Consider the following 12699-nt stretch of genomic DNA (forward strand, 5'->3'; position numbering starts at 1 on the left):
CTTACGGGTTTCCCACAGGCATCTGTTCAGCCACTGTGAGAACAGGATGCTGGACTAGATAGGCCCCTTTGGGCCTGATCCAGCTGGCTCTTCTTATGTTCTGAAACTGCAGAGCAGGCAAGATGCAGCTCTGTGTGAATATAGACCACTGGTCATGCTGGAGCTGTCGGCAACTGGGCTCCTGCAACACCTGGAGGGCCACAGCTCCCCCACCTGTGCTTTAGGCCAAGGTGGTAGAACTTGGGAAAGGTAAGCTGCAGAAAGACTCTCCTAAGGCCCCACTTCACCTTCAGCCTTTGCTAAAGCGAGTCAGTCACTTGGAGCTCTCCATGGTGCTGGAGGAGACTCTTGAGAGTCCCATGGACTGCAAGAAGATCAAACCTATCCATTCTGAAGGAAATCAGTCCTGAGTGTTCACTGGAAGGACAGATTCTGAAGCTGAGGCTCCAATACTTTGGCCACCTCATGAGAAGAGAAGACTCCCTGGAAAGGACCCTGATGTTGGGAAAGATGGAAGGCACAAGGAGAAGGGGACGACAGAGGACGAGATGGTTGGACTTCTCGAAGCGACCAACATGAGTTTGACCAAACTGCGGGAGGCAGTGGAAGACAGGAGTGCCTGGCATGCTCTGGTCCAGGGGCTCACAAAGAGTTGGACACGACTAAACAACAACAACAACAACATGGTGCTGCAGCCACGGTGAGTCCCTGGCAAAAATCCCCCCAGAATTTCCCAACTAAAGCCATGAAGTTTTTTAAAAATTAAAAAAAAACCCAAACACAACAAGCAGCTAATATTTCAAGGTCATAAAAGTAATTTTTTTGGTTGTTGCTCCACCATTCAAGCGGATCCACAATTAAAGAAGCAGCAAGGATTAAAAATTGAAAGGATGACCACTGGATCATGCTCCATCTTTGCTAAGCGACATGGCCTCTGAGCCGCAGCGCACATGTGTTGCCAAACCACCATTTGCAACTTCTACTCATCCTTGCTGCTGCAAAATCACGGAGAGATGCCCTTTACTGCATGTTCTAACTGGAGGCAAGCGCTGCTCTTGATCAAAGGAGAAGCAAGTATGGCCTTGTATCATATCGTGTCAGCTTGCCATGAGCTATCTGACGGATTTCAAGGATGCACAATGGCCAGGACAGGTGAGGGACATCCCTTCTTTACCCCTGACAAGGAAGCCCTCATTGCACACCTGCAATTTTGTTTAGGTGCATGTAGAAATTACCCCCTTTGTGTTTCGTCCTAATTATATAAGCAAAAAATGAAATGAGATCTGGAAAAAACACACACAAAAACAAATGCTGTGTCAGGGAAAGAATGTGATTAATGGTTAATTAACAGCTGTCTTAATATTATCAATTGCTAAGTCACTCATGAAGAACAAAGATTCAATGATTTGGGGACCTAAATTAATCTTTTATGACAGGGCCTTGCGGCTTTGTCATAGCAAGCATCTGGCAATCTCAGTGGGAGGGAGAATGGAGAGTAAAAAAGGGCTAGGATGGTTTAGGGCTAGAGTAATACTTACAGCCAGATAGATCCACAAATCAGCTACGCCAGAATATTTGCACTAGCAACAATTTAGGGCAGAGGCAAATGCAGCATTTTTACGTGCACTGTAAAGGTAAAGGTACCCCTGCCCATACGGGCCAGTCGTGTCCGACTCTAGGGTTGTGCGCCCATCTCACTTAAGAGGCCGGGGGCCAGCGCTGTCCGGAGACACTTCTGGGTCACGTGGCCAGCGTGATGAAGCTGCTCTGGCGAGCCAGCACCAGCACAGCACACGGAAACGCCGTTTACCTTCCCGCTATAAAGCGGTACCTATTTATCTACTTGCACTTAAGAGTGCTTTCGAACTGCTAGGTGGGCAGGAGCTGGGACCGAAAGACGGGAGCTCACCCCGCCGCGGGGATTTGAACCGCCGACCATACGATCGGCAAGTCCTAGGCGCTGAGGTTTTACCCACAGCGCCACCCGCGTCCCTACGTGCACTGAAGGGAGCCTAAATGAACCTTTGCTGCCCTGAAAATACATATACTTTCATCTGTCCCTGAGGGAGCTCTGGGAGGAGGAAGAAAGGTTAAGCAATGTATTGTCAAAAACCCAGTCATGGTAAGCACCTATAAGCCATTGCCTGTGACATCGCCAATATTCCTGCAACTGTGTTCCAAGAACTGTGGAGGCCAGCTGAGAGGAGTTGGCCAAGGAGTCCAGCTTCAACTCACACTCAGGGAACCACTACCTCCATCTCATGCTCAGGCACTGCAACAGAAGACGAACAGAACTGACCTACCTTACAGGGCTCTTGTAAGGTAGGGGAGGAGTTAGTGTGCATTGGCACCGCTGGGGAAACATAGCTGTGAGGTCCTGGAAGAATAGTGGGTGGAGCAACAAATGCCAAAGGCCAGTTTCTACACATATCCTCCACCCAGACCAGCAACAAGCATTTATGTGTGTTTAAGGGCATAGCCCAGTCAGGCAAAACACCTATGGTGTAGAGCAGAACCAGACGGGATGTGGCCTGGGGAGAGTTCCAAGGGCCAGAGAGGGAGGTCTGTGGGGCCAGAGCAGAGGCGGATTTAGGGGAGTGCAAGTGGTTCAGCTGCACTGGGTGCAGAGCCTTAGGGGTGCCGCAAATATGATGTCGAATGGAAAGCAAAAGACAGGGGGTGTGGAACTTCGGTGTTGCACAGGGCGCTGCTGAAATTTGCCACTGGCCAGAGGTTCCCCGCCCCGATATAGATACAGAACATGAATGCATGAAGCAGACAGACGGGACACATTTCCAGATGCCGCAAGCAAGAGTGAAAAGGAGCAAAACTTCTCCAAAAATAACTTGTTATCAAAAGTTCAGCATCTCAACTTAAAGGTGACTTTGAAAAGGAGGGAGGGGCTGAGAGCCCTCAGAGGTTTTTTTGACTGGTGTGTCCCCACTTCTCAAAGACCTGCTTTGATGTTATGTAACCATTTCTTTCTTCCCAGGCAGTCGGGGAATCAGATGAAGCTGCTTCTGTGTTAAGAAGCCAAGAACATTATTAAAGGAACACTTCAGTAATATTTTATATAAAATTCTGTTTGTGATTTATTAATAGCTCCATGCGAGAGAGTCGCGCTTATGATTTAGACAACGGATGCACGAGCCAGGTTTGGAAATCAAAATCCAAACAAAGGCAGGGACTTAAATCTAAGGAAAGATTTAAAAAAAGAGTATGATGGGAGTTTAATGTGTATAGCAAATAAGCAAAGACGTCAAGTCAAGACAACACAGGCCAACCACGGGCTCGTCTTCAGGATTAAACTGCTTCAATTAAAGTAGACAAAACAGGTTTACGAAAAGCTCCTTGGAACTTCTCTGATGTCCTGAAATTAAAACAAAAGACAAAACTTACAACTCAAAACGCTTCCGACTGTCTTTCTGTTAAAAAGCATAGCAGAGGGAAAGAGCTAGCTAGGATTTAAAACACAAGGGGGAAATGAACGTGGCTTATTCACTTCAGCTTTTGACAAAATGGTCTCTAAAGCAGCTTGCACCACAGCTGGTGTCAAGGGTCAGAAAGGTCGGGCAGTTGCTGAGGGTGCAAGACCCAAACAGGGGCGCCACTGGCAAGAGCTCCCTAAGCCTGCTTGCTTGTTCACCTGCCTCTCACTCTGCCTCAGACAATGGCAGTGGTGGTGGTGATGAGTCGTAGGTTACAATGCCTGTTTGCGCACTGGCAATTTGCCTGGCAAGCAAATGGTTTTAGCAATGAAGAGGAAGAAGAGGAGCAGGAGATGAGGAGGAGGTTGACTTGCTTTGGAAGGGGGCCTCACGAAGAAACAGGTGTGTGGTTTGTCTCTTGAGGCTCAGGTAACAGTGGCTAGGAGTGACCCTGACCAGCTATGGCTAACATGCCAGCTATGACCATTCTTGGACAGGGACAGCCTTTGCCCCTCTGCAGAGCTGAGAGAGGGAAAGGAGGGTGTTTTGGGGTGTGTGGGGCGTGTGTGGCTCATTGGTTTGGGCTGTAAAGACAGCAACAGCCTCCAGGTGGCAGTGAGAAGGGGCTAAATTGGACATGCTTGAGGATTATTCCTATTAGAAACTAGGAATGGGATTTATTTGCTTTCTGAAGCAGGAAAGGTGGGGCAGCCTGGAGAGGGAATCAGAATATGCTGAATAGGAAAGGAAAAACACAGACTTAAAAAAAGAGAAAATAATTTGTGTAGACTGTACCTCTCCTGGCCCTCGCTCACCTCTGGTGAAAGTGCTTGTGGAAAAGGCTAGACTAAAAGAACGCAGATTTACAGAGACGTGCAAATTTATCAGGGATAAATTAATTGTATGTGCATGTGCATACAAGTGAGCAAATCCCATTCAACTCAATAGGATTTGCTTCTGAAAAGACATTCTTATGAATCCAGAGACGGGTGGTCAGAGTGACTGGCAGGGCTGATACCCAGAAGTACATGAAAGCTAGGAGCTAGGTTTTATTGTTATTATAGGTATTGCAGTGCAAGGTAATTCAACCTCACCCTTCAGTAACAAACCCAGGGTGGTTTATAAGACACATTCCAAAAATGCAAAACAGTGGGGATAGCTCAGGGACAGAGAATCTGCTTGGCATGAATAAGATCCCTGGTTCAATCCAGTTTTTTAAAAATCCAATTGCCTTCTAGATTTTGCATTGTTTTCTTTCTTTTTGTTTAATGTATCTGTTTCTTTATATACTGTAAGTCACTTAGAGTCACCAGTAAATGTAATAAAATAATCCTAGTGGCATCCTCAGATAAGGCTGGGAATACCCCTTGCCTGAAACACTTGGAGAAGCCACTGGCAGTCAGTGTAGACAATGCCGATCTAGATGGACCAGTGGCCTCACTTGCCATAAGGCAGCCTCTTCTGGCGCTAATATCACAGTGATTTCCCACGGAAAGAGAGACAGTAAAGAGGGGAGCCAGCAGCAGGGCAGGCATCCAAGGTGCCCCCCAAACGCAGCAGGTGTCCTTTTCGAAGCTGGTGTTCTCCTGCCTAATACGAGCGAACTGCGCCACTTTTGCTGAACGTCGAGCAGCTGACAGCGCTGCTCCCGGGGAAGAAAAGAATTGCGTTGGTGGAAAAGTCTCTGGGATTGCGCAGCCAGCTCAGGACGGCGCGCCTCTCACCCGTGCCTTCCAGGTCCCAGCCGTCGGAGCAAGTGAAGCGACCTTCAGGCTTCTCCGCCCCGGCGGAGCCTGGAAGGCACCCTCCACCACCCTCCCGCCCAAGCGGCCGGGGATGCCCCGAAGCGAGCGAGCTGCGCTGTGCGGAGAGCAGCGCGGGAGCCTGGGCGCCTGCTGCCCTCTCTCAATCTCTCAATCGAGCGCAGATTGGCCAGCCCGGGAGGCTCTTCCCTCTCGCCAGCCAACCGGCTCTCCGTCCGTGCGCGCTGGCCCCGCCTTCCCTTCCGCGCTTGCCCGCCGCCGAGGAGCATGCCGCGGCAGTCGCAGTAGCGCCGGCGCTGGAGGCGGCTGTCTGTTCGTCGGGGGGCGAGGCGGCGGACAGGCGGGTCCTTCTCCTCCTCCTCCTCCCTCGCCATGGCCTCGCCGACGCGGCTGCCGCTGCTGCTCCTTCTGCTGGGCTGGGCTCTGGCCGGCAGCATCGCGGAGGCAGCGGGGTCGTCTTCGAGGCGCCGCCGCCCGTCCTTCCACGGCCACGTGCCGGAGAACTGGCCGGCGGGGACGCGGGTGGGCGGCCTGAGCATCCCCCTGACGCGGCTGGCGCGGCCGGAGCCGTGGTGCGCCAAGGTGCGCGGGCGGCGCTGGCAGCTGGAGCTGCTGGGCGAGGCGCACGGGCACTTCCAGGCGGCGCTGCAGGCGCGCTCGGGACAGGTGTGGCTGCGCACCCGGCGGCCCCTGGACCGCGAGGCCCGCCCGCGCTACGCCCTGCGCCTGGCCCTGCGCTGCCACCGCCGCGCCGCCCCCGCCGAGCTGGCCGCGCTCAGCATCGCCGTGCTGGACGCCAACGACAACGCGCCCCGCTTCGCCAACCTCGGGCCGTCGTCGTCGGTGCGGCGGCTCCGCGTCGCCGAGACGCTGGCGCTGCGGGCGCCCGTGTGGCAGGCGCGGGCCCAGGACGCTGACGCGGGCGCCAACGCCGAGCTGCGCTACTTCGCCCGCCCGCCCAGCGCCCACTTCTTCGTGGTGCCGCGCAGCGGGCGCGTTGTCCTGGTCCGCTCCCTGCTCCACCTGCGCGCTCCGCTCCCGCTCCGCCTCTTCGCCCGCGACCGCGGCCGGCCCGCGCTCCTAAGCGCCCCGCTCGACCTCGAGGTCCTGCCCGAGCCCGTCCAGCTGCCGCCCCCCGACGACGCCCCGCTCCGACGACGACGCGCCCTGCCCCCGCAGGAGCCCCCGCTGGCGTTGGCGCTGCCCGAGGACGCCCGGCCCGGCACCCTCCTGGCCACTCTCCGCCCCGCCGCCCGCTTCGCCGCGCCCCGCTTCCAGCTCGTGTCTCCCCCCGCCGGGGAGGCCCCCGTCCGCCTGGACGCCGACACCGGAGAGCTCACCTTGGCCCGCGGCCTGGACCGCGAGGCCGCCGCCCGCTGGGAGGTCGTCTGCCGCGTCCAGGACAGGACAGGTAGGCGCTGACGCGACGGTGGGGCGGGCGAAGGCCTAATTCCGAAGGGACGGGGGAGCGGAGCAAAAAGAGCGGGAAAATCACCCCGCCTAGCAGTCACCCCAGGGGGTGCAGCTTCCCGCCTTCATGTGCTTGCTGCGTTGGAGCCCAGCTCTTCAGCCCTCTTTGGCTTCCAGATCTAAGCAGGGCAGTTCATAGCCTGTGCAAAATCTCAGCGACAACCGAGCTGAGGGCAGGGCAGAGGTAGAGTGGCAGGGTGTGGGGGGCTGAGAGAAAAGCAGCCCTTCCCTTCCTCTGCTGTGTGACCTGGTGGTCACCGTTTATCCTTTAAGGTGGCCCACATGGTTCTGCCCATTTCATCCTCCCAACAGGTGGGATCAGGTTGAGAGACAGCGGCTGGCCTGAGGTGTTTGAACCCTGAGCCTTCCAGGTCCTAGACTGGGATGGGGCATCTATGACCCTTCAGGTGATATTTAACCAGAACTCCCATCAGTGGGGTCAATGGGAAGGATGGGAGCAACGTCTGGAGGGCCCCCGCAGGTTCCCCATCCCTGGCTTTAACCACTACTGCACGCTGTCTTGCCTATGCCACACTGGCTCAGTGATGTGAGGCTAGAAAGCTCTGTCCATTTGCATTTAGGATTATGCATACGACACACTTGGACAGTCTTCACACCTCCTCCTGTCTGTGCATTCGCTGCCTTCCCAGAGTTGGGTTTTTAATCCACGTTCATACATTATCCAAAATGCAGATGTATCTTGTATTTCATCCTAGTGTGTGATGCTGCCGTTTCTCAAACCAGCCTCACCCCTTAAGATGTTCCTAATTCCTAATAGGTCTCTAGCCATCGTGAGAACACCTTTGCACAGGGTAAATGCAATTCTCTGTCTGTCAGCCAAAGGCCAGTCTGCTCTAAGGCAGTAACCTGAACTCCTTAAGTCCAGTTGGAATCGGTGGGGTTTCTTTGAGCTAAATTCTGGCCTGTTTTGAAAGGTCAACAGGGCCTGTCACATCTTCTGCAACAGAAAATCTAGCACCATGCCTCTCTGGAACTGCCCAAAGCAATCAGCAGTTATTAAACTTCCCAGGACTGTCCCAAGACAGTTTGCTGCCTAAGGTAGAGGTGGTCTTGGCAACACAACCTCCATAGCATCTAATAACAGCAGGCTGGTTGAGGAGGAATTGCTTAGGGAACACCTGTGGCCAGCAGGCTAGTTTAGGTGAATACTGCCCACCCCTTCCCAGCATCTGATGTCCTGCCTAACAGTAGGGCCGGCTCCCAAATTTCCTGCTTTCGGAAAATGTTTGTCCTACCAAATGGCATGGATTTGGTTGAGCCTCCAGCAGGGAAGCAGAGTCTCGTAGTTCTGAGCTACTAAGATGGAGCTGGGGCACCTATGACCCTTCAGATATTGCTGAAATACAACTCCCCTCTTTCCTTGCTACTGGCTGGGGCTGGTGGGAGTTGGAATCCAACAACATCTGGAGGGCCACAAGATACCCCCCCCCTGCACTAAGGAAAGCAGTTCTGTACTATGAGTTTGGGTAATTTTAATTGTTTTAGCTCTGCCTCCTCTCCAGACCCTCCCCCCTCCAAATAATAATCCTGGGATTTTAGTTCTAGAGAATTGCATCTTATTGCAGAACCACAGTGTCCCAAGTTTCACTGCAAATGTACTTATTTTTTCTCACATCCCACCTTTCTTCCAAGGGACAAGTGGCAGATTCTATGCTCTCTCCCCACCCCCACCATCCCAATTATATCCTTACAACAATCGTGTCAAGTAGGTTAGGTTGGGAGATAGTGACTGGCTTAAGGGCATGCAGTGAGCTTTGTGGCTCAGTCGACATTTGAACCCCAGTCTCCAAAGCGCTAACCCTCCAAGCCACACTGGTTGCCAAATGGGGTGTGACTATTAAATCTGGAGTGCCATGAAAAACTTACCCCTTTTGCATCCAAGAGTGTATGCAGTGGGGAATTTTTTTTGGGACTGGCTTACACGTGACATACTGCTCTGGTTATGAATGTCATGTGGGTGGGTGGAAGGAAATCCCATCACAGAACCTTTCCATGTACATATATTGCCTGGAATTTGTTCTCAAACTGTGATATAATGCCTCTTGCAAGCTCTCTGGCTTCTGCTGAAATGTTACCTGTATGCAAGGTCTATGTCCTTAGCTCTGCCTACTTTTGTCTCTAGCCACGCCCACTGGAATACAGTGGTACCTCGAGTTACAAACACCTCAGGTTACAAACGCTTCAGGTTACAAACTCCGCTAACCTGAAAGAGTTACCTTTAGTTGAGAACTTTGCCCCAGGATGAGAATGGAAATTGTGTGCTGGCAGCGCAGCGGCAGCAAGAGGCCACATTAGCGAAAGCACACCTTTAGTTAAGAACAGTTCCAGGTTAAGAACGGACCTCCGGAACAAATTAAGTTCATAATTAGAGGTACCACTGTACAGCCCTTTGCAAGTGAATATGGCTCTCCAACCCTGATGCAATGGCCCTGAGGAAACGTGGTGGCTTCTTTAAAGCTGTTTCTTCTGCATTGTTTGTGTTTGTGTGCCAGAGCATGGATGTGCCCATTCAGCACATCCTGTTTTTCCTCACGACAGAGCCACTGGGTGGAATTGCACCCTAAGCATGGACAGGTAGCGCAGTTCTGGAGGAAAACAGTTGTCATGAACCTGAAGCAAGGGGCAGCCTCCTTCCTTACAGACTCAGCTTCCTGCACAGAATTCCTAGTTCCCTGTGATGACCAGGCGAGTTGTTTAAATGCAATGGTTCTCTAGTAACATCATTGTCGCCTGGCAGAGAGAGCACTGTTGGAGGTGCAGTCTGTGTAGATTGGGGAAGGCACTTGGAATGAATGAGCTTCTGGAAGGCAGCCCTAGAAGCAGTTTGGCAATCGGCCCAATGGAATGGGCTCTGCTGTCCAGTCTCCCCATCAGATGTAGCCACGTGGAAGTAGCAGCTGATGGAATTTAGAATTGCTGTGTTCATGTGCATAGAAATGTAATACTTCCAGAATTTTTTTGACATTTTAAGGGGTAAAAGTCTTGTTTCCTCCTATTCTCCCAGAGGACAAAAACGAAAATATTGTGGGAAGTTTGAATATATATGCACTACTTCCTTAACAAACCTAACCCCACTTTCGACAACATAAAGTGCATCATTTGTAATTTAGATAACACATACAGTTGTACAATTGGTATACAGTTGTACAATTTGGCTTGTCTATGAAATGTACAGAGAAATCCTGTTTACTCAGAAGTAGGCTCAATGCTTCATACTTCACGTTTTGAACAAGGAAAACTACACACACACACACACACACACACACACGCTTTACTTGTGCCAAAGGAGAAATGATCTCTTAAGATTTTTTTTTCTAAGTTCTTAACATTTTAAGTGTTTCTGATGGACAAATAATAAAAGTAAAACCTCAGAGTAAGCAGTCTACTCCCACCCCTGATTTCCCCCCTTTTTGTCCTAGGCTTCTCTTTCTACATATGTGCCAAGATTTACAGAGCCATGCAATCATATTTTTATTGCACATTTATTCTATTTTTTTTACTTTATTCCATATCTGGAAATTAAACATCCAGTTGGGGAATATGCTGCTCACTTCCTAATGCATCTGATCATTGCAAGCTGAACGAGATCGTATTTTGACCCCAGAAGTGCAGTCTCAGGTGGCAGCATTAGTGCTATGCCTTTTTAAAATTATTTGGACTGCATCGCAGGGAGGGCTTTTGTGACTATGCTGTCAGCTTTGCTGTTGCAGTGTTTGAGCTGCGTTGGTGTTGGATTCCATGCTTTGACAAGGCCTCCAGTTTTCGTTTTCCCAGCTCTTCTTATTCTGCTGCACCTTATTGGCTCAAGGGAAGGGTTGTGGCTCAGTGGTAGAGCATCTGATTTGCATGCAGAAGGTTCCAGGTTCAGTCCCCTTATGGAATCTGCAGGTAGGACTGGGAGAGATGCACCTTGTCTGATATCATGGAGAGGTGCTGCCAGCCAGTGCAGGCTACCTTGAGCCAGGTGGGCCAGAAGCCTGACTGAGTATAAGGACCCTTCATATGTTCCTAGCATCTCCAGGTAAAGCTGGGAGAGACATCTGGCCTGGAACCCTGGAGAGCTGCTGCCAGCCAGTGCATGCAATACTGAGTTAGATGGACCAGTGGTCTGACTCAGGCAGCTTTCTGCTTTCCTAGCAACTGTCCCACTAGTGAGCTGGCCCTTTCCCAAAAATGCGACTTGTCTCTTTTGTTGGGGGACTATTACTTACATATATCTCTCCTCTCCCCATCTTGTTGCTGTAAAGAATAAAATAGAGACACTTCAAAGGGAAACGAGTCCTCTTTGGTTGTGTAGCCATCTTTTTAAGATGGATGTCTTCAAAGTGTTGGGGACTGTTCTTAGCATGAGACAATCTATTCAGCAGGGATTATGCCTTCCTGGAATGTGCTCTAATTTTTATTTAATAGAACTTGGAGCGGTGTATCTTGATGCCTTGTCTCCAGTTCTCTGTGCCCAAAAGAATTCTGCACGAGGACTTTAATGTTGTCAGGAAGAGATCTCTCTCTCTCTCTTCCAGTGGTGGCTTCTATCGCTGCCATCTTTATTTCCCTACAGTCTGACTCAAAGTGCGGTTTAAGCTTCTTGAAGTGCCTCTAATCCACAGTCTTGCTTCTCTCCAGAGCAAATCAGTTTTCTTTAATGTTTTCTGCCAGTTCCGTGTCATCTGCAGGAGCCGCAGCAGAGAATGAATGGCAGATTACCCGGGGGGGGGGGAGAGGGGGGGAGAAAATATGCTTGTTCCTGGAAGTAACTGCTTTCAGACTGACTGGTTTACTCAGCGGCCATGAGTCCCTTGTTTTGTTGCTAGCAAAATAAATTGCTACATCAAAAAGAAGTTTTTTTTGGGGGGGGAGAGGAGGCTGGGCAAATTAGGTATATGTTACAAACAAATCCCGGCGTGATATAAAAGTCTCTCTCTCTCTCTCTCTCTCACACACACACACGGACACAACTTTTGCAAAAACCATTTTCTTTTTATTGTGAGTGTAATTGCCTGGAGAACTGCATTTTGATTAGAATTTAGAAGGACTGCCAGGAGCCAGATGGAATTGCATCAGGGGGTTGGATGTACAACCCACAGGCAGAGCAATCCTAAGTATAGGGAGCCAGTGGGATTTAGGCTGGCTTAAGATAACGGGGGGCATTAAATTACCTCTGTTCCAAACTGTGCTTAGCTGTGGGGCTACAGCTGAGCCCTCAGACCCTCCTTTGGGGCAGCTGGCTGTCCATCGTGAAAACAAGAGTGGAGGAATAGCAAAGCCCTTGGCCTGATCCAGCAGGCTACTTCTTATGGCAGCAGAACCTCCATGGCCAGGGACAGTCTACCTCTGAATGCCAGGCAATGTGGGGAAAGAAACTGCAGAGTGCTGTTGCGCTCAGGCTTCCCACTGGCAGTTTGGATGCAACTCAGCTTGCTGAGAAGTGTTTCTATGGGTCAAGACAGATAGTACAGGGGACCTCCAGCTTCCCAGACTATTCCCTGTACCCTTTATCTCTATGGTCTTTGATGTTTAGAATGGTAAATCTCAGGTTGCATTAATTTTGCAACTCCCTACTCCTCACTTTCTCTCTTGGGACTTAGAGTTGAGAGGTCAGCTTTGATCTGAAGACAAAGGGGCAAGGATGGTTTCTTTGTTTCTCCGACTGGAATGTTACCTACATTTTTAGCTGTGGTCCCTGCAATGCAGGGGGTTGGACTAGATCAGGGGTCAGCAAACTTTTTTCAGCAGGGGGCCGGTCCACTGTCCCTCAGACTTTTTTGGGGGGCCGGACTATATTTTGAAAAAAAATTATGAACGAATTCCTATGCCCCACAAATAACCCAGAGATGCATTTTAAATAAAAGTACAGATTCTATTCATGTAAAAACACCAGGCAGGCCCCACAAATAACCCAGAGATGCATTTTAAATAATGTAAAAACACGCTGATTCCCGGACTGTCCAAATGCCAGATTTAGAAAGCTATTGGGCCAGATTCGGCCCCCAGGCCTTAGTTTGCCTACCCATGGACTA

At 50.7% G+C, this 12699-nt stretch overlaps 1 protein-coding gene across 4 annotated transcripts in view; it reads left to right on the forward strand.

The window, feature by feature from the left end:
* The first annotated feature begins 5500 nt into the window (after window positions 1–5500).
* LOC310768158 (neural-cadherin-like) overlaps window positions 5501–12699 on the forward strand; it is an 88327-nt gene continuing 81128 nt past the window's right edge. For all 4 annotated transcript variants that reach the window (XR_014551187.1, XM_083625881.1, XM_083625882.1 and 1 more), the window contains exon 1: window positions 5501–6602. Coding sequence is in view for 3 of the 4 variants with exons in the window: in XM_083625881.1 (XP_083482007.1) it covers window positions 5564–6602 (1039 nt within the window). In the remaining variant the exon portion in view is untranslated. The remainder of the gene's footprint in view (window positions 6603–12699) is intronic.

This window comes from Podarcis filfolensis (assembly GCF_964270895.1).
Source record: "Podarcis filfolensis genome assembly, chromosome: 8".
Taxonomy (NCBI): Eukaryota; Metazoa; Chordata; class Lepidosauria; order Squamata; family Lacertidae; genus Podarcis; species Podarcis filfolensis.